Raw genomic sequence first — 22123 nt, forward strand, 5'->3', positions numbered from 1 at the left:
TGGGAGAGAAAGTATTTGCAAATCACATATCTGATAAAGGACTTATACCTAGAATATAAAAATAATCTTCAAAACCAAATAAGAAAACAAACAACCCAATTATAAATAGACAAAAGATTTAGACACTTCACCAAAAAAGATATATAGATGGCAAATAAGCACATGAGATATTCAACTCCATTAGTCATTAGGGAAATGCAGATTAGAACTACAATGAGACACTACTACAAACCCACTAGAATAGCTACGAGCAAAAAGACAGACAATTATTTGCCAAGAATGTGGTACCATGTGCTACCGTGTCACGGGGACCCTTAAGCAGCTCTCCGGACAGGCCCAGATGGACAGGGACTGAGGCCTCCTGCCAACAGCCAGCATCAACTTGACAGTCATGTGAGGGAGTCATTGTGGAGGTAGATTCTCCAGCTTCAGTTAAGCCTTCAGGTAATGGGAGCCCCTGCCAACATCTTGACTGCAACTTCCTGAGCTACCCCGAGCCATAACCACTTGTCTAAGCCACTGTCAAATTCCTCATCCACAGAAACTGATAATACACGTTTATTGTTATTTTAAGCCACTATGTTTTGTAGTAATTTGTCATGGAACAGTAGATAACTAACATACAACCAAATAGGATTAAAAGAAATAATATATATATTAGCTGGCACATAGTAAGCCCTTCATAAAAGTTAACTGTTATTGTTGTTATGTAATGGGTGCACATCCTTTTTCACCAGCGATTACAAGTTTCTTAAAAAGGAAGTCTGCAGTTTCTTCTTTTTTTTTGCACTCTCTGCCTCTGCTCATCCCACTCAGCCCCTTAGTACACTGCTGGGCGCACGTATAATGGAAGCCAATAAATAACTCCTGAAGGAAGGGAATTAAATCTAAAGGTGAAACAATTGACCTTTGTCACTGTAAGGATAGCTTTCTACTTTCTAAAATATTTGATTATCTCTTTTGGTGCAGTCAGTGTAAATGCCTGGGCTTTTATATGCTAGTTTGTAATGAGTCAGTAGTAAAGGTAAGAAAGACTAAGGGGTGAAAAGACTTGGTGGATTAAAAAGAGGCAATGAAGAAACGAGCATTGGATAAGACAGAAGTCCAGGCAAGAGGGTCAGGGATGCACCAGTAGTAAAAACAGTGAAAAATGGGAATAGGACCTGGAGAGCAGCCAGAAAAATCAGACAGATAACTCAGGGCTTCAAAGTTCAGGGTTTTGAGGCTCACATCTGTTGCCATAATTGGTTTTTTGTTAATGATGATGTCGTTGTTATTGTTGATAATGTTTGCTGCCTCCACAATCCTGGCTAGTTTCTTTGCAAATACATCTCATATTTATATAGGATTCAATACCAGAACATTAAAAATACATCACACCTACTTAGATAAATAACCCAAACCTCATCCCCTGCTGATAGCTTATCTTCTTCGTATGTCAAGGACAACAGACCATTACATTCTTTGATAATATTCAAGGAAAGTTTGTAATTCTAGCTGTTTTACTTAAATAATTAAAAATATTTAAATCTACTCTCTCTCTCGGTTTTTTTTTTTTTTTTTTTTTTTGGTGAGGAAGAGTGGCCCTGAGCTAACATCCATGGCAATCTTCCTCTATTTTGTATGTGGGATCCCACCACAGCATGGCTTGATGAGTGGTGTGTAGGTCCACACCAGGATCCGAACCTGTGAACCCCAGGCCACCAAAGTGCAGCACACAAACTTAACCACTGTGCCACCGGGCTGGCCTCTAAATCAGCTCTTTATGATACAAAGCTCATACAATAATTGAGGTCACACATGATGTGGGCCTAAAGAAAGGGTGTTATTGTTAGAAGACAACAAGGTTTATTGTGAGATATCCCAAACTTGGTGCTCTAGTCTAGCAACAAGTTGATTGTGCAAAAACCAAAGGACAGTGACCAGTCATGACCATTTTGGTTTCTTGCTTGGCAGTTAAGTAACGTCATCAATTTCTGTAATAGGTGGATGGACTGTCAAGGAAAAATAGGTTATGTAAAAAATAATTACAATAAGAGTGGTAATAATAATCAACATTTGTTGAGTTCTAACTATATGCCTGATAGTGCAGTAAAAACTTAACATTCTTTTCTGATTGAATCCTCAAACAACCCAATGAAGTATGTGTTATTATTATTTCCATTTTACAGACGAGATAACTGCCGCTTAGAAGTCATAGAACGTCAGCTACCCTCTGCTACCCGCCTCATTCTTGTTTTCTGACGGAGAGTCATGACCAAGGCAAAGGCAGCCTGAGTCACAGATAAGGCTCTCTGTTTCTTCCTTTTTAATCATTTTAACTAACTCTTTTAACAGTTTATTACCTTGATCTAGAGAGGCAGCAGACTGTGTGGTAAGTTTACACTTTGGAGTTAGGCAGACCACGTTTGAAAGCTGGTTTCACTGCTTACTAGCTGTGAGAGGAAGTTATGTTTGTTACAGCTCGTTTTCTAATCCATAAAATAAGAATAATGACCCAACTTCTAGAGCTGCTGCCCTCAATCTTTCTCCACAGCAGCCAAAGTGACCTTTTCAAAATGCAAAATTGGCCATGTTATCTAGCTTCAGCTTAAAATTCCACAGTGAGAACCCATTGTTCTTAAGATATAAACTGATCCCCTTAACATGACTTTCAAAGCCTGTCATGATCTGGCCCCTCCATTCCTCCCAGGCTTCATCTCAAACTGTGCCTCCCCTCGCACTCAAAACACTGGTCTTATCCTTTCATTACAAGACTTTTGCAATATGATGTTCTCTTTGTCCAGAAAGTTCTACCTCCCTTACCCTTTTACCACCCCTCCATCTGACTTAGCTTAATCAACTCTTCTTATCTTTAAGATCTTATTTCAAGTGTTACATTCCCTGTGTGACAAATTCCCTAGAATAAGTCCCTTTAACATATGCTTTTAGCATTATCAGGTGCTTTCACTTCATAGCACACACCCCATTTGTTATTTTACATTTATGAGTCTCTGGTTAATGCCTGTGCTCCTCAGTAGACCCTAACCTCCACCAGAGAAGAGACCGTGTCTAGTTTTGCTCATGACTGTATCCCCAGCACCTAGTTCAGGGCCCGGCACATATTGTTTGAAAGAATACATGAATTGGCTGGCGCCATTAGGCTTTACTGCCCCTGCTGAGACTATGATTTAAGCCTATGGAACAAGCACCATCTGGGTGTGTTTGGAACTAGTGTGGCGACAACAAAACAGTATTTCTCCAAGTGTGGCCCATGGACCACCTATGTCAGAATAGTCTGCTTGTAAAGTGCAGATTCCCATGCCTCACTCCCAGAGATATGATTTGACAGTTCTAGGATAGGGTCTGGAAATGTTTATGTCTAACAAGCTCTCCTGGGTGATTTGAGAACCATTGGTAAAAAAGGGAGGAAGGAAATGAAAGGAGAGGAAGAAACTAATTTGTACTCTCACTACCTTTCAACAAACTTTCACAGAGTAGTGGCAGGAGCTCTATTTCGAGTCCTGGTTCCTGAACTCATTCTCCGGCCTGTTGCTTCCAAGAGAGCTTCGCAGAATTAAGGCCAAGATTAGGAAGGCAATGAGTCTTCCTAGCACCCTATTGGGTAGTATCTCTGGTTACAACTGCAGGACACCTAAGAGGGGTTAGGCCTTGGCTGGGGGAGGGTGGAACTCACTGGATGAGTCATCGCCACCACCTAAGGGGAGAAATAGTAACTCAGGTCCAAGATCCACGAATTTTCCATTCATTATTTATATATTCAAATAAATTTTACCAGGTATTGATAGTGTTTCAAGTACTATGCTATTCTGAAGATATAATGGTGCAGGGGAAAAACAAAGGGAAAAAAGTAAGTAAAAATGGTGCTCCTTGCCTTGATAGGGCTAACCATCTATTGGTGATATAGATATTAATGAAATAACTTTATAAAATATGCAAAATTACAACTGTCTAAGCTCTACAAAGGAGAAGACCTGAGGTGCATGCTTGGAGAACTGATCAAGTCAGGAAGATCAGGGAAATAATGAGTGAATATGGATATGCAAACAACATAAGTCAGCTTTGGGTGAATGATCATCTCCGTAAAAAGTAAAATTTTACTAGACTGTACCTCTTATTTGACAGATTGGGCATTTAAAACATTTTAAATTATATCATTGATCTTTAGATGTCTGTTATTTTTTGGTAGTTCCTCACCAATTCTATTCCTATTTTTGTTATTATAGGTAGGTACCAAGGAACATTTTTACACAAATAAGCAAATGAGTGGAGGTTTGCCATCTTTGTCACAATTTTTCAATCTCCTTAAATTTTTTTTATGTCTTTAATTTTTTCTTATTGTAGTAACATTGGTTTATAACATTATATAAATTTCAGATGTACACTGTAATATATTTCGAATTCTGTGTAGATTACATCATGTTCACCACACTCAATCTCCTCAAATTTTGTTAAAGGATTAGAAACCATCTTATTTGCAAAAGGATGTGTTACTCATTTGAACAATCACTTTCTCAATCTCTGGAAATAACATCAAAAAGGCTTGTCAAGTGACTATTAATTATCCTTGTTTCTCTTTCACTTAGAGACATTTTGGTTTTGGAGCTAAAAAATCCATAAAATTGGGTGTGTTCCATGATTTTTCTTGTTGATTGTGAACAAAAACCAATTTCAATTATTTAGGTCATGTTACAGTACCTGGAGAAGTCATTATAGATGGGCAGAAATTGGCATTGTAAAATATTATATACAGATTTGTAATTTCAAGATTTAAACAATAAGTTTAAGGTCATACATTTGACAGAATTAAAAAAAAACATGTCAACATCTGAGAAGGAGAAATTAATTCTAACTAAATGAAATGGTGCCCCCTGGTACATAGTTGTATACTCTTAGTTGTGGGTCCTTCTAGTTGTGGCATGTGGGACGCTGCCTCAGCGTGGCTCGATGAGCAGTGCCATGTCCGCGTCCAGGATTCGAACCAACGAAACACTGGGCCGCCTTCAGCGGAGTGTGCGAACTTAACCACTCGGCCATGGGACCGGCCCCTAAGTAGATGCTTTTAAGAGTGCTATTTTATCTACTTTGTGGAAATAAACAGCAAAAAGAAGAGAAGGTATTATACGATTAGTAGCTGTAGGGCTTACAAAAAGGTGTAAAAATAATTGTTTGAGGGCATTATTTACAGAATTTACATGTTTCTGTCAAGGTGTAAGGATATGATAGAAATGCATAAATGAGGGGGAAAATGAGTGGCAGTGGGGAGATTTGTGCCCAAATAAGAATGAATATGGATTTACCATATCAAATATTTTTTTCCTAACTGCATTTGTTTCAACTTAATTTGAGTATGACATGAACTGAAAGTTCCTACTAGACAAGAACCAGGGAAACTAAAGTAATTTTTCTGGATTTTTGCCTATGAGCCAGAGATGACATTATGTTTGTTTCTTAGATAGATCATAATGAGTAATTTTCCTTATTCAGAAAAAGTAATGTTTTGTCTTTTTTTGCTTTTAGAAATAAGATTTTTTTTAGGAGAAACTTGAACAAAAAGGATAATGTGATTGCAGTAACTACAACCGCCCCCCCAAAAAATGTGCAAAGAGAAGCAGTTTATTGCTTAAAGAATGATGAAACTCAAGTTCTAAAAGAAGATACTCTTCAACATATCCCAATTAGATCTTTTACCTTTTTTTTTTTTTTGAGGAAGATTAGTGCTGAGCTAACATCTACTGCCAATCTCCCTCTTTTTGCTGAGGAAGACTGGCCCTGAGCTAACATCCATGCCCATCTTCCTCTACTTTCTATGTGGGACGCCTACCACAGCATGGCTTTTTTGCCAAGTGGTGCCATGTCCACACCTGGGATCCAAACCGGCGAAGCCCAGGCCGCTGAGAAGTGGAACATGTGAACTTAACAGCTGCGCCACCAGGCGGGCACTGATCTTTCACCTTTTCAAAAACAGCTTTATTGAGACATAATTTATATACCACAAAATTCACCCAATTCAATAGTTTTTAGTATATTCACAGGCTTGTGCAACCATTACCACAATATAACCTTAAAACATTTTCATCAACTAAAAAGAAACTTTGTATCCATGAGCAGTCACTTCCCAGACGTTTCACTTTGTGAGGCAACCTAGGAGTTAGATAATGACTGGTTTAGAGCTGCTGTTTGGAGTTACAGAGGCATAGACATTTGAGAGGATAATGAGATACTAGCTTACTCAGTTCATCTGTTGGATGCTAGCCAATCTTTCCTTTTTAAAATTGAGATGAAAGTCACATAACGTAAAATTAACCATTTTAAAGTGAATAATTCAGTGACATTTAGTGCATTCACAATGTTTTGCAACCACCAACTCCACCTACTTCTAAGACATTTCATCACCGCAAAAGGAAACCCTGTACCCATTAAGCACTTGCTCCCATTTCACCCCCCGCCCCAGCTGCGTTCGGTCTCTATAGCGCTATCTATTCCGGATATTTCATATAAGTGGAATCATATGTGACCTTTTTGCATGTGACTCCTTTCACTTAATGTGTTTTCCAGGTTCATTCACATTGTAGTGTATATCAGTACTTTGTTCACTTTTATGGCTGAATTATATTTATTACACAATTTATTTCTCCATTCTTCTGTTGACGGACAGTTGGGCTGTTTCCACCTTTTGCCTATTGTGAGCAGTGCTGCTATGAACAAGCATGTACGCGTACTTGTTTGAGTCCTGTTTTCAGTTCTTTCGGATATACTGAGGAGTGGAATTTCTGGATCATATGGTAATTCTGTTTAACTTTTTGAGGAACTGCCAAACTGTTTTCCACAGCCTCTGACCATTTTACCTTCTCACCAGCAGTGTATGAAGATTCCATTTTCTCCACATCCTCGCCAACACTTGTTATTTCCTGAGTTTTTTATTATAGCCATCCTAGTGGGTATAAACTAGTATAGCCAACAATCTTTTGACAAAGGAAAATACTTTTGACCTATTTTCCTTTTACTTGAAGGCATGATGTTGATCTGTGAAAAGTAAACATGTATGTCTAGAAATAATGCAAAATCTAAAGTTGAGACATGAGCAAATGAAGAGTATCACTCAGCTCTTTCTTATTTCTGACCAGAGAGGGAACATTGCACTTTGCAGCACATTATTATTTCCCAGCACGCATTTTCATAAATCTTGAATATCCTAGTCCTAAGATAAATAGGTAAGACACAGACCTTGTGATAAATGTGTCACCTGAATGAAATAAGGCCCACTACCTTTAATATTTAATTAGGCTCTTTTTGTTTTGTTCTCAGAGGAACCTCCCTCAGAAACAATGCATTCTTTGATAATAGTCAGGGGTTGGAATAGGTGAATAGTTAAATTAAAAAACCACTGCTCCACTGTACAATATATAGTACACAGAACATCTCACAAGGACCAAAACATCCATTCCTAAAGCCATGTTTTACCCTTAACAGAAAAACACGTAAGTCAGGGAAAGACATGAAGGCTATACTTGTACCCTGATTAAAGGGGCCTCACTGACACCAGGACTGTTTGGCTACCTGGAGGTTTTTATGCACCAGGGCAGTGAACCAGGGTAAGACGAAGGATGGGTGGAGGCTCACTTTTCTTTTGTAAGGTGGGAGGAGAGACTGAGAAACAGGAGGACGGAAAGGGGAACTGCTTTCTTGGGAAGGTGAGTTTTCGGAATGATGCAGAAGATGAGGAATAGCAAATTCCCTTGAAACTTTGTTCCCCACAGATCCCTTGGAAAATCTTCCTCTACACATTCTCCAGTCTGAAACTGCTAAAATATATAAGGATATCTTCTCATCTCTCCAGCCCTCACTGAGGGCTCCATCTCTGAATTTCTACAACTCTAATGGTCTGTTCTGCATGAGTTAGAAATCAATTTCTCTTTAAATGACTATAAAGAGATCAGTCATTTTCATGTGTGGCTGCTGGAATCAATCAGTCTCATTCTGTATTGTACTCATACTGCATGCCAGGTCATGTATGACGGCAGTTGAGGGAAAGAGGGTAATGTAAGCTGGAAACCTGTTTTGGACCTTCAAGAATGAGAATTTTGATAAGAACAAAGGGAGAAATGCATTCTAGGGAAAGAACATGTGTTGGTTAGGGTACAAATCAGCTGCTGTAACAAAGATTCAGACTCACAGCAATTGCTTGAACAAGTTCTCTCACGTACCAGAACATGAGTAGTCCAGAGGTACTAGTGTTACCCACAAGGAAACAAGTTTCTTCTACTTTTTCCTCTGCCACCTGCTAAGGTATAGGCTTTGTCCTCATGGCCAAAAATGGTTGACATCTTCTGGGTCTGTATTCAAGATCATAAGAAGGGAGAAAATGAGAAAAATACTCAAAGAGGACATAATCCTTTTTTTTAAAGGCAGAACCCACATGTTTCACATCACTTATACTCACATCCCACTAGCTAGAACTTAGTCACACAGCCAAAGCTAGCTGCAAGGGAAGCTGGGGAAAATAGGGACTTCAGCTTGGAAGCATGTGCCTAAGCTAAAACTTGGGGTTTCTATTACTAAAGAAAATAAATGAGAATGCAGAAAAAAATTGTCCTAGGAATATAAGAAAATAAGATTTTTACAGTCCGGACTGAGGAGTTGCAGGTATGGGAAGCTATTAAGAGGTTATAAAGAATATCACCAAGAAAGAGGTTTCTTTCCTTGCTAATTTGTTTTTCAGAAAGCTTTAAGTGCTGGTGAGACGTTGGATAGAGTGTGTGTAGATGTGTTGAGAGGGGTATACAAGATAGGATGGGTTATGTCCTTGCTATTCAAAGTATGGTCCAAGGTATAGCAGCATCATCACCTGGGAGCTTGTCAAAAACGCAGATCTCAGTCCCCACGCAGACCTACAGAATCATAGTCTGCATTTTAACAAATTATTCAGGTGACTAATATCACATTAAAGTCTGAGAAGCACTGGGCTAGATTATGCTATGATATGGACTAATCCTAAAATCTGTGTCTGAAAACAACATCGATTTATTTCTTACTCATGCTGAAAGTCCACCTGGGAAGAAAGGTGTGGCAAGTAGGCAACTCTGCTTCATCATCCTTACCAGGGCCCCAGACTGATGGTGCTCCCACCATCTGAACATCACCAGTCATGTGGCAGGGGAAGTTAATGTGTGGCTCTCATGCTTCTCTCACATTTCATTGGTCAAAGCAAATCTCACAGCCATGCCTATCTTCAAGGAGGTGGGAAGAACAATCCTACAATGTCCCTGGAAGGAGGCAAATCCAAATACTAGTAAAGCCAGGGGATCCAGAGGTAGGGAGGCCTTTCAAAGGTTATTACAATATAGATGTAAAGTGATCAGATACTGGGAAAGAATAATATCAATAAGAAGGAAAAGGAGAGCATGAACAAAAGAAACATTTCAGAATAATTATTCTGAAGGGGTAGTCAAGGAGGATACCAGCTTTAAAGTCTGATTGATTGGGTAGACAAGGAATATTTAGGAGGAATTGGTTGGGGTGGGGAGTGGAAAGGCTGAGTTTGGAATGGACATGCTGAGTCAGAAATTAAGGTGGATATTCACCCTCTGCCTATCTTTCCAACCTCATCTTGTATCACTTCCCCCCTCACTCACCATGCTCCAGCCACATAGACTTTCTTTCTGTTCCTTCATACACCAATCTTGTTGTTACCTTAGGATTGTTGTACCTCCTGTTTCTTCTGGAATGCTCTTGTCTGAGTCCATCATGAGTTCCTGCCTCTTATTCAGAACTTACCTTAGTGTCGTCTCCTCAGAAAGGCCTTTCCTGGTCATGCAAATGTAGCTACCCAGTCACACTTTATCCACCTCCCTATTTCAGTTATCAGCATGGTACCTAGAGCTATCTGATATTTTTCTTATTGGTCTATCTCTTTCCCCCCATTAAAAAGTAAGCTTCGTGAAAGCATGGACTCCATCTGTCCTGTGTCACTGGCTTCAAGTACAGTGTCAGGCATAAAGTTGTTACTCAATAAATATTTACTGAAGAGTTCACATGGAAATTTCAGTTAAAGAGTAAGCAATAGGGAAATATAGACAGGGCTCCAAAAAGGAAAACAGATTTGGGATGGTAAAGTTCCCTAAGGTATTAAAGATGAACAAGAAGCATTAAACCTTTAGGAATGTTCCTCCCCAGTGGGCAGAGAAGTGTAGGAGACTCAGAAGTCTAAAAGATAGAAGAGATAGAGTGGTTCCTGAAGGTAGGAAAAAGTTTCAGTGAGGGATGGGTCAATGGAGGGGCTAAGTGTTATCTCTTAGTCCAGAAAAATCAGAACAAGAAAAAGACCATTGGATTTGGAAAAGTCATTTGCGACCACTGAATAAAAGAGTAAAAATGTAGGGCTTAAGGAGAGAAAGGACATAGCAGGTATATATAGGTCATTACTGGAGCAGTTTGGCAGTAAAGGGAATGAATACTCTAGCAGGATTGAGTGAGTTTCTTTTTGCGAGACGTGTGAGAACTCAGGCTTTTCTTAATCTGAAGTTAATGGACCCCTCGGGGGGCCACGAGTCACCTTCAGGGACTCTGCAAATTCAGAAATTATTTTCAAAATTGTGTGTGTGCAGGGTGGGTGGAAGGTGGAGGGGAAGGAGAAGAGGATTTGTAGCTTATTTTCCAAAAGGTCGAGACGCAAAAGTTAATAACCACTGCTGAATAGGAAGAGAATAGATGAGTTAAAAAAAAAAAGTTAAAAAACAGAACCCCGAAAAACCAGAGGCCCAGAAACCGCTAAGCTTTAGAGAAAAAAAGGAAAACCCCTTCCCTATTTACGGAAAACCTATAAACAGATGGAAAAGTTCACAATTGCATCATCATCTCAGTAAAATAGGCAGTAAAGAGAGAGCTGGAAACAGTGGGGAGGCTTGTGCAAACACGCTCCAGGGACGGGAAACTGAAGAAGCGAGGCAGACGGAGTAGGGAAAGCGCCTGTGTTCCTCAACCGAGCCTGCAGCCCTAGTGAAGCTCCTGTGCAACGTCACGGCCCAGGAGGTGGTGCTCAAGGCTGGGAATTGCTGGCATTGTTCTTTAACCAGTGCGCGCCCCTCTCAGACTCCACCGACCTGTCCAGGAGGGAGAGGGGTCTTATCACAAAAGGCAGTTATCACCAGGCGGTAGGTTCATCATTGCGTCACTCAGCGACAAGCTGTACGTCCGAACTTCCCCATATACTTTTCCTGCTGTGCTTGGGCAGCTGCCTCCAGTCTGGCTTCTCCACCTGTCGTCATCTCTGAATCATCCTGCCCCATTTCGACATCTCCCTTCCCCGCCCCCAGCTCTCAGTCTGGCGCAGGGCCCAGCGACCGCGGGCCCCCGAAGAACTCATTCATTCAACAACTGCGGGGTGTACTGGGCGACTTCAGGTGCAAGCCCAGCGCGGGGCGCTGGGGCCTGAGGAGCTCCGGGTCCTCAGGAGTTAGCTAGCCCACGGCTTGGAAAGCCAACACTCCAGACTCGACCCGAGTCTAACAGGCCACCGCCCGAGTGTCGCAACAGCTTCCCGGACAGGCCCGCAGGCTGTGCCAGGGGATGCCCGGCCCAGGCCGGCTCGGCCTCACGCCAGCTTGAGATCCCGCGGGAACAAGAGCGAGCTCTCGGGCCAGGGCCGGCCGCCCGCGACCCGCACGTCTCGGGATTTGGGGTGGGCGCTCGAGCGCGGGTCTTAACGGCACCCGTCAGTGGTTTGACCTTGAAGGCCTGGCGCCGGCCCTACCCCGCGATCCCGCCCGCAGCGCCCGCAGCTCCACAGGCGCCAGTCAGGGGACCAAATCCGGCCTCAATTGCCCCTTGGGCGCCTGGCTCTCTTACTCTAGCCAATCGGATCCTGAAGTCGTGCGGCCCAATGGCCGTGGTCAGAGAATCAAGAGTGGTTGAGCCTATCAAAGTTCAGCCTTAAGTTTCTCCCGCCCTCCAGAAAAGTCGGAGGGCGGGTTGATCGTCCATGTCGGCCAATCAGTAGCCAATAAACAAGAAGCTGCCGAGATCAAAGGGGAAGGGGTGGGACCTAAGCGGCAGCAACGCCGCGGAGCGGAGGAATGACAGGCAGCTTCACTAATGACACAGACATAGTTTTGCTACGTAAGCAAGGGGGCGGGGACAACTTGGCGGCTGCGCCAATGGCTGGCGGAGGGGCGTGCCCGCGGGGCCAAGCGGGAGCCGGAGGCCCCGGGCTCTCTGGGCCGCGCCTGAGGCGGACGCGACGGGTCTGGGGGGTGGCGGCGGCGGCGGCGGCAGCGGCGGCGGCGGGGGTGGGCGCCGCAGCTGGCCCGGGTGGATGGAGTTGGAGGGGCGGGGTGCTGGCGGTGTGGCGGGAGGGCCGGCGGCCGGGCCGGGGCGGAGCCCCGGGGAGTCGGCGCTGCTGGACGGGTGGCTGCAGCGGGGCGTGGGCCGGGGGGCCGGCGGCGGGGAGGCCGGGGCCTGTAGGCCCCCGGTTCGGCAGGACCCGGACTCCGGCCCGGACTACGAGGCGCTGCCGGCTGGAGCCACTGTCACCACGCACATGGTGGCGGGCGCCGTGGCAGGCATCTTGGAGCACTGCGTGATGTACCCCGTCGACTGCGTCAAGGTGAGACCTGGACCGGCTCCGAACCCGGCCTGGGGCTGACCCGACCCCTGGGTCCTGTCCGGAGCCAGGATCCCGGCTGAGAGCTGGAGCTGACACATGAGTTCTTCCTGGCTCCTGGCACCACCACGCGATTCGACCGACACTCCATGCAAGCAAGGTCTCGGCTGGGAGTTGGTCCCAGTCAGGAATCAGGACCCATTTTTAACCGTCAGTGAAATCTGAATTGGGACTCTGGACCGAAAATCTGTCAGCCAAAGGCCTGGATCCCAGCTGGGAGTAAACAGGAATAGGGTGGGATGGGATGGGAACAGGTAAGTGCTACTAACTTGATTAAGGTGAAGCCAACTGGCGTGAATCAGACCCTGAATAGGATCTTAATGGCTTGCGATGTTCTCTGGGCTAGTGCTTTTACAAGCTCCTTGCTGTGTCTTCCCTTAAAAGTGACTGGTCAGGAACCAGAATCTGGAATCTCTCAGCCAGATAAAGAATTTACTTATTAAATCTTCACCCATGAGTGATTGGGAATCGTCGTGCAGTCAGAATTCAGAGTTCCAGACTGGAAATAATATGGGAAAGACTGTGTTCAGGAAAGCTTTCGGTTTCTCTGTGCAGCAAGCATGATACCCCACCTATTTCCTGAACGTGAAAATTGAGCTAGGATTAGGATTGTGTGTGTGTGTGGGGAGCACATCAGCCCCCATCGAGAAATGGAACTGATCGTGTATTTCTTTAGCTACCTGAAGTTGACAAAAAGGGAAAGGTTGCCTAGAAGGGAAGCATGACGGTATTGGAAAGTAGATGTAAGCGTGAAGAAAACTGGATGAAAATGGAATTGGATCAGCACGAGGGCAGGATTCGTGTAAAAGTAAAACTAATCACATCCGCAACCAAGCAGGCTGATTAGTGGGTACAGAAATCAAGTGCTTCAGAAGAAAGCTGGGTGAAGAGGGGAACAGATTGTTCATTATGGTTCTTTTTCCCGTGCATTAGCAAAGGTACCGGTGACTAACAGTGAGGACTAAACAGACTGAGAAGTAAACTCGAGGGGAATTTGGTGCCTCCTTTACATATTAAGGCTAATAGTAAGTGTCCTCACAGCAATTTGATGTATGTTTTCTTCTCAAATTAGGAAAATGTTACACATTCAAAAGGAAGAGAATATCAACTTGGGAAGTGCAAAGTCTGTCTCTTCTGCTTCTCCCTGGTTCCACTGCCTGTTCATGTTTTCATTAGTAATGAGGATGAGGAAATGGGGAAAGTGCTCATTAAGCTTTGTGAATGACACTGAGTTAGTAGGAGTATTCTAGCACATTGCAAGGTAACTCCTACCGAGGGCCGTGCCCATTGAAACTGTGGTCAATGCACTAGGCCTAAATGGTTATTAAAATTTTAAGTATCCTTGTCAATTGGGAGGAGTAGAAATAAACAGTAAATCCATGAGAGAGAAGTAAGAGGATGGTTAGTGCTTTAACGATATTGAAATGTAAAATGGATAAGTATACATTAAAAAGATTCAGACCTTCATGTAAAAGGGTCTAGTTTGAATGACTGTGAGTTGTTAATGCTGTGTGTCCAAAAGTTAAGATGATCTAACTGCAAAGTAACCTCACTAAGACTGTGAGTGGAGAGCAGGGTCTACAGAGCTATGTTTCAGGATGGGTATCAAATGAAAACTAGATCAAGGAGAGCAATGAAAATTACTTAATGACTTGAAAAATACAATATCATAATGTAACTGACTGAGAATTTTACTACAACTTGTCGATTGTCGATTTAAGTGTTGTCCCATTACCTTGGGAGGCTGTCTCCTTACTCCATGTTTTTCCATAATGCTATTGTTGCTGTAAACATTTTATAAATTCCTCTGTTAGAAATGCCTCTAGAATATTTGGGTGCATATCCTTAATGGGGACAAACCTTTGTCCTGTGACAAGATGGAATTGAGTTTTTAGTAACTGAGAGCATTGAGAATCAAATATGGTGGATAAGGTGGGAGATCAAAAGGGATAATACTGGTTTGGGCAAGGATAAGGTGGGACTGGAAAGCAAGGAGACTGATTTACTCCTGAAGCCAATAAACCCACTGAGGGAACACTTCTAAAAGAGGAGTTCCAGAAACGTTTTGCAAAACCACGGCATTGCTGGAATGTGACAGTTCTAGCCTTCCAAAGTAACTATTTTGAAGAACAGTTCTTATTCATTTACATAAGCTTTGGAATTTTTGTTTTTAAAAATTAGTCATACAATGTTACAGTCATGCCTCAAAGCCCTACATTAAAGAAGTAATTATTTGATCTGGAGGAAAAAATGCTCAGGAGTCTTCAAAAACAGAAAAGCTTCTTTTAGAAGAATCATTTTCATTTGCCATTAATGCTGGGATGTAAATGACTAGAGGGAAGAACGAGGTGAGACCACTAGGATTTGGTGTCAGTAAATATGTTAAACACCATTGTGCAGACATGAAAGCAAAATTTAAATCTCTTCCTTCAGAAGGGGCTTCCTAGTTTCCTTGTCCCTGGGCAGCCATTCTTCCTCTTGCCCCTAAATGGGTGGTGGAGGGGAAGAGTAGCCCAACCATACCCTAAGACAAGAGGCAGGTATCCTTGCTGAGGCCTAAAGGGCAGCCACAGTGTTTGCAAATGAAAGCTGAGATTGCCTCCTGGCATGCAAGCCTGTGACCCCCAGCCACTTATCAGGGTCAAGTTAACTTAAAATATCCTTGGGAGGGACCCTGGGAAGTCAGCCTAGCCTTGATAGGCCATGGTTCTTCAGCCAGCTATTTCCATGGTCATAATAGAGGGGTTTGGGAGCCCAAATCCCAGTTTTCCTTTTCTGAGCCTCAGAGGCAAGCACCAGACTTTGTCTATAGGGATAGGCTCTGCAACCCGAACTGGTCAGGACTCTTCTCAAAATCATCTGCGTACTCACTGCCTTTTGGCTCTGTAGTGGTGAAGCAAATAATCTACTTACATAATAAGTTCAAGAGGGAAAGAGCAAAGGGAAATCGATCTTTTCCACACTCCAGATGTAAATGGTTGTCTATACACATTTACCAATGAAAGGTTAGGAAATGGAAACATTGGCTTATTTGATTTTCTTGCATCTAATAATAATTATTATTATTCAATAAATGTCAATTGTTTTTGTTTGCCAAGCACTATCTGATGTGCCTTACATACATCTATTCATTTAATCCTAGAAAGAACTTCATGAAGTAGACACTGTTTTCATTATTTTATAGATGAAGCCAAGGAGGCAAGTTAAGTATTTTGCCCCAGGTCACATAGATTAAGTGGCAGAGTCATGATTTCAACCCAGTCTTACTGCCAAGGCTTTCGTGCAGTCTCCCAAAAGCAGATTCCTAGAATCAAGCAAGGCACAGGATGTTACAATAGTGCTTGTTCCTAAACCCAACCTTCAGATTAACAGCTGGATTGTAAATAATTATAGCCACAGAGAAACTTTAAAATGAAAACAATACAAAATTAAACCTGACTTATTAGTGGTTAAGGACCAGATAGTTGCCCATACATATTTGTGAAATGACATAAAAGAGACAGAGCTGCCATGATCTGTAAATTCTAAGATATGAACTAATATTTCTAAGAATCATATTTGAATACAATAAAAAGCCTTATATTTCTAGTATCTCATAAGTTACCAAGGGCTTTTACATGCCTTACCTCTTTGCATCCCCACAACAGCCCTGTGAGCCAGCCATTCCGTCTCATGTGATAGATGACAACATTGAAGCTCAGAGGGGTTAAGTGACATACCCAAGACCACACATCTAGCAAAACTGGGACTCCAACTCAGTCTTTTTGACTTAACTGTCGCCTGTCTTCTACCAAACCACTTCTCTAATAGTCCATTTGGCTTTTCTTCAAAGCCAGGCAGTAGTTTTTTATACTGAAGGCTATTCATAAATTCTTACTTAGTGATTTCATCCTTCTCCAGAAGATAGATTTATTGGCCCACAAATTTGGGGAGCCATATTCACTTTTATATTTGGTGTAGTTTATGCCTGGGTCTCCATGAGGATGTATTTTCACTGAGAATTGTGACTTAGATTTAGACGTGTGTAAAATGTTCGAAGTAACTCACAGTCCAGGTTTTTCTTGGAGGTGAAGCGTTATAGGCCTCTGAGGCCATAACTTTCAAGACTAGTTGATTCCAGCAGAAAAAAGCAGTTTCTGAACATTCTCCCTATACAAGATCAGTTTCAAGCAAACCTATGGAAACGCATAATTGTTGAGCCACCAGGCCAAGCTTGTCTTTATGAGTCACCGTAGCCACCAAAGACCTGTAGTCTCTCTGAATAACTTCTCTCATGGATTTTGTACCCCCTGAGTGATGTGAAAGATCAGTAAGCACATCCTTTATTGGAAATTTATGGGCTTTTTTTTTTTTTTGAAGTGGAAGACAATGTGTCAAATTGTGATAAGTGATACTGTGTATTTCTGACTGAACTCCCAGTAATTAACCTTTTAAGCTTCCAGTTCTTTGTTGGTGGCAGGCAAGAGAAACAACTTTAAGAGGAATGTGGATTGCCTGTGGCTAACTAGGACCTGTTAATCTGGTTAGTTTCTTGTCTGCAATGCTCTTGAGAAAAGCTTTATTCTTGGGATTCCAGATGGTCAACAGGAAGGTTCAAGCTTCAGATCCGCACTGAATCAGTGATTGGTATGAAGTAGGTATTTAAACTGTACTTGGGCATCAGTTGCCCTGGTTGGCTTGCTAATGGCCTATGTGTTACTTTCTGAACTGGTGCAGACACAGCTAAGATTCATTCATTCTTTTATTTATTTAACAAACAAATCTTGAGTGCCTACAGTGTTCCAGGCACTGGACGGTGATTTTATATTAACTGTCAGTCTCCATGCTACCTTAGCCTTGAAATGAATCAATAGACGAGATCGTCATTGGGAGACTCACACTTCAGAGAAGATGTGTGATTTGGAGAAATGTTTCAAATAAGATTCATTTCCCAAATTTCAATAAAACTTTGTCCAGGAACATCATACAAAGTATCTACCATATACTTTTGTTCTAACCATTGAGCCTTCTAGAGATTCCAAGGATTGTGTTTCACTGAGACTGATTTTGTTTACTGATGACTATTTTGGGATTCAGTCAGTTTAGATTAGAAATCTGGGAGCCTCTTTAGTTTTAGAGATTAGGTTAGTTTCTACCTTCATAATTTCAGGGTAAACTTTCTTTCCCAAGAAATTAGAGCAACATCTATTAGGAATGCTACCTCTGCCAAGACTTTTAGTTTACAGGCCCAGCTGCCAGTGCAAATAGTCTGAAAAGGTCAGATTATCATCAAGGATATATCAAAAGATGAGCCTTCATCTCATTAGTTTGTAGTGTGTGGTCATGAGGCAGGCCCAGGATCAGTCTTCTGAAATAATGCATAAAGTATGTTGTACACAGTAAATACCTTTCGAATCCATTTGTAAAGAACTCTTAGCCTGAGTTCATTAAGACACAGAAACAACTTCTGAAACACAGGCTTGATATTTGTTGCTGGGGCTATGAATCATTTTGGAGTTCCGAGGACACTTACCAAGGGGTGATATTCTCAGGGAAACTAGTGGTATATCACTCTTAGGGTCATAGACGACTAGAAAAGAAAGGTCCAAGGCTTGGAAAGATTGAATATAGATTTAGAAGGAAGTAAAACTGGATGCCACGTGTTACTCCTATACACTGGCACAGTTCCATGCGGAAGGTCTGCCCAGTGCCCAGAGGCTGAGTGTTGAGGTAGGGTAAGAAGTTGGCATCGCTGACATTGCACTTCTCCTTTCTGTAATTTCAGACCCGGATGCAGAGCCTACAGCCTGACCCAGCCGCCCGCTATCGCAATGTGTTGGAGGCCCTTTGGAGGATTATAAGAACAGAGGGCCTGTGGAGGCCCATGCGGGGGCTGAACGTCACAGCAACAGGCGCAGGGCCTGCCCACGCTCTCTATTTTGCCTGCTATGAAAAGTTAAAAAAGACATTGAGTGATGTAATCCACCCTGGGGGCAATAGCCATATTGCCAATGGTATTGAGCCTTCCTGTGCTGGTTCCCCCACTTTCCCAACTCTTTGGGCTTTGCTGCTGTCAATGCTTTCCAGTCTCATTATGGTTTGGAGCTGAAGCTTTGGGCTGGGGTAGGCCAGATTATAGGGGAGGGACTTCCAAACCTGATGTTCTCAGACTGTGGGCTGCTTCAGCACCACCCCTTCCTTTGGGACACGTCAACAAAGGGTTACAGTATCCTCCCTTACCTACCAGCTTGACTCTCCTCTCATCTTCTTCCTGGCATCAACTTCTAATGCCCTGGTAACGTGGAAACACATTGAACTACCTCCGTTGGTTGTATATTTCTTGATAGTTGGGTGCTGTCCTGCTCAGGGCAGGATTGGAGGTGACCCAGCCACCCAAGGAAGACAGTAACGGAGCCCCAGCTCTTTGCCTCACCTTTTCGGGATCCCAACGGATCCGAGGCAGTTTGTGTCACTGAGGATGTGACAAGCCCTCAACAAGTGAATGGGGGCGGGGCCAAGGGACTTCTGTACAGACAAACCAGAGGGTTGGAAGTTGTGAGGTAAGGGAAGGGATAGCAGCCCGGAGATTGGGATTGTCTGAAAACCAAATTGAGTGTGGAGAGGAGTGGGTGAGGGATACGCTAGTTCAGGACCTGAGGAAAGATCTACACGGACAGATATTAGGACTTGGAGACTGGGGTTGAGGGCATAGGTGAGGCAGGATAGAAGGTGAGATTCTGTTGTGAAGATCTGACCGCTTGCCCCTGGTGTTCCCTATGTTGGAGGCAGTTGATTGCTGCGTCCCTTAGTACCAGTGAATCTGCTTCCTGTCTGGGGCATGAACTGCATTTCTTCTCAGAACCATCTTTATTGATAAAATCTGAGCTTTGACTTTTCTGGCCTTAATATAGATGTGGAATGTACACCAGTAACCTTACTAAGTTGGTGGGAACAGGAGTTTGGGAGTAGTGGGTTCCCGTCTTTTGGACTGGCTCTCCCCTCTTCCCACAGCCAGGTTTAGTACTGCCCCTCCCCTTCACTCTGGGGCCTCAGTGAATCAGTCCCCTCTCCTGGCCTTACATGTGGCAGTTGTTTTCTCGTTTGCAGGTGCAGCTGGGTGTGTGGCAACATTACTTCATGATGCAGCCATGAATCCAGTGGAAGGTAATGATTTCTCAGCTTTTCCCTCTGTGGCAGCTGCATCCGCATCTCTGGGCTTTTCCTTTATTTCTGGTAGAAGAAAGCTGGGGTGACCCGGATCAGTTTGGGTGGGAAATCTCGCCGTGTTACCTTGTGTTACCACAAGAGGGCACTCCCTCCCTGTTGTCAGTGTAGGAGGAGCCCCTTGGACAGGAACCATATTCATTGAGACTTCATTCATCTATGGGGCTTCCCTGGAAAAAGATATGGCTCTACTTGGCCTGTTCCTGAGCCTCCTTGAAAGTCCCCTTTGTAGTGGATTTGATCTCATCTGAAACGTTAGCAGATTATTTCACCTTTTTTCAAAGAGGTGAAGACAGACTGACATTTAAAAATACTCCTTTTCATGATGGAATGAAGAGAGTTGAGATAAGAATGAAAGGATAAATTGTAGAGTTCAGTCCCTGCACTGCTGCTTGGATCTTGGCTTTTCAGTTGGAGAATGAGGTACCCAAGTAAATATGAAAGGATGGCTTAGTTGTCATGTTCCTTAAAGTTCCACTTCTTTGCCTGTCTGGGCAAGGCCATGGTGTGGAAAGGGCCAAAGCTAAGCTAAAGATCCAGAGCTCACACCGTGTTGTCTACTTGAGGGAGCAGGAGATGTTTGGAAACTAAAGCCACACGTGCCTGAGAATTTTGTTTTCTCTTTGATAGCACTTTTTTCTCTCCTGTGGAAAGATAACCATCCTCATGTCATAAGAGTTAGCTGCTCTGCGTACCTGAGAATTGGGATGGCTAGGGTTATAGGTTCATTATTATGTTCACTGCCACAGAGTCATTCTTGTGTCAGGAGTTGTGAAAGGGTACAATGATAATAATAGGTACTTATTTCAAGGAAACTCTCTGGAATCTCTAAACTAGAGATACATCCTGTGCGTTAATTGCCTGGTTTTAAAGAAATCCTACTGGAAGTGGGTCCATTATTTTTTGGCTTGTTACCAACCCTTTCCTATCCCCTCCTCTCAAAAAAGGGAACCCTTAACTCATCAGGTTAACCAACAGCTCACTCATACATGTTTCTCTCTCCATCCCATTGGCTGATCCGCTGACTTGGGACTCTGAATCTGGACACTCTCCCTCACTGGTTGGTTGCTGTCCCCATTTCCTTCCTCGTTGATGGCACCACCAGTGGTCAAGCAGAGGATGCAGATGTACAACTCACCATACCACCGGGTGACAGACTGTGTTCGGGCAGTGTGGCAAAATGAAGGGGCCGGAGCCTTTTACCGCAGCTACACCACCCAGCTAACCATGAACGTTCCCTTCCAAGCCATTCACTTCATGACCTATGAATTCCTGCAGGAGCACTTTAACCCCCAGAGACGGTACAACCCCAGCTCCCACGTCCTCTCCGGAGCCTGTGCAGGAGCTGTAGCTGCCGCTGCCACAACCCCACTGGACGTTTGCAAAACACTGCTCAACACCCAGGAATCTCTGGCTTTGAACTCAAACATTACAGGACATATCACAGGCATGGCTAGTGCCTTCAGGACGGTGTATCAAGTAGGTGGGGTGACCGCCTACTTCCGAGGGGTGCAGGCTAGAGTAATCTACCAGATCCCCTCCACAGCCATCGCATGGTCTGTGTATGAGTTCTTCAAATACCTAATCACAAAACGGCAAGAAGAGTGGAGGGCAGCCAAGTGAAGTAGCACTGAATGAAGCCAGGGGTTCAGACGACAATGTTGTGCCTGCCCACTCCAACCGTGTTCTCTGCTGGCATGCTCCAGCCTTGAGTGGAGTTGGAAGGAAGGTAGAGGACTCTTCCCAGGCTATTGGTGTTTTGGCAAACACCAGTTCCTGCACTTTCCTTCCAGGCCCTAAGCGAGTGCAGTGAAGCACAGCACAGCTCTTTTGACAAGCTCTCCATCCTGGGCCTGACGACCTGCTCTCGACTGTTATAGAGGGATAAGAAGCTCATTCCCCTGGTTCCTAATAAAAAGTCTTTAAATTAAATAGTTCCATTGGGTTTATCTTGCCAAAGGGGAAGTGAAACGTTATCAACTATTCTTGACTTTAAGCATAAATCAAGGAGCAGATTTCTTGCGTATGCCTGTAGTTTGTTTCTGCTGATTTTCATCGTGATATAAGACTTTGGGGCCCTGCTCCCCTTGTTTTAGTAATAGGCTCCATGGAACTTCCCGGATGGCAGGAACAGTGGGTGCCCTGGAGCCCCACTGTTGCCTTTTCCACAGGGCGGTGGTGCAGCACGGAAGAGGCGGGTCTCTGCTGATTCTCAGCTCTGCCTGCGCGGGAATGCTCCGTGTGGCGCTTGGTTTTCTA

At 43.5% G+C, this 22123-nt stretch overlaps 1 protein-coding gene and 1 long non-coding RNA gene across 5 annotated transcripts; one reads left to right on the plus strand and one right to left on the minus strand.

The window, feature by feature from the left end:
- Nucleotides 1-5951: 5951 nt before the first annotated feature.
- On the minus strand, nucleotides 5952-11246 carry LOC139040280 (uncharacterized). The gene is made up of 4 exons (XR_011494454.1): nucleotides 11103-11246; nucleotides 9102-9266; nucleotides 8208-8336; nucleotides 5952-6144 (listed from the first exon to the last, which is right to left on the minus strand). It is a non-coding gene; the product is annotated as an uncharacterized lncRNA (long non-coding RNA).
- A 979-nt stretch (nucleotides 11247-12225) lies between these two features.
- SLC25A28 (solute carrier family 25 member 28) lies at nucleotides 12226-21796 on the plus strand. Of its 4 annotated transcripts, none has more exons than XM_044752717.2 (4): nucleotides 12226-12604; nucleotides 18426-18654; nucleotides 19748-19804; nucleotides 20970-21796. In XM_044752717.2, exons 1-4 carry the CDS (start codon nucleotides 12314-12316, stop codon nucleotides 21485-21487), a joined length of 1095 nt encoding a protein of 364 aa, XP_044608652.2. In that variant the 5' UTR covers nucleotides 12226-12313; the 3' UTR covers nucleotides 21488-21796. The 4 variants fall into 4 exon arrangements, with proteins under 4 accessions (XP_044608652.2, XP_044608659.1, XP_044608664.1 ...); XM_044752724.2 differs by having other exon boundaries at nucleotides 12468-12915; XM_044752729.2 differs by having other exon boundaries at nucleotides 12535-12604; nucleotides 18426-18595.
- Nucleotides 21797-22123: the final 327 nt, after the last annotated feature.

Source organism: Equus asinus, chromosome 2 (genome assembly GCF_041296235.1).
Source record: "Equus asinus isolate D_3611 breed Donkey chromosome 2, EquAss-T2T_v2, whole genome shotgun sequence".
Classification (NCBI taxonomy): Eukaryota; Metazoa; Chordata; class Mammalia; order Perissodactyla; family Equidae; genus Equus; species Equus asinus.

Coding starts and splice junctions, on each gene's coding strand:
- SLC25A28 (XM_044752717.2), top strand. CDS start 12,314: ATGGAGTTGGAGGGGCGGGGTGCTGGCGGTGTGGCGGGAGGGCCGGCG. Junction 18,655..19,747: donor CAATAGCCATATTGCCAATG/GTATTGAGCCTT, acceptor TCTCGTTTGCAG/GTGCAGCTGGGTGTGTGGCA. Junction 19,805..20,969: donor AGCCATGAATCCAGTGGAAG/GTAATGATTTCT, acceptor TGGCACCACCAG/TGGTCAAGCAGAGGATGCAG.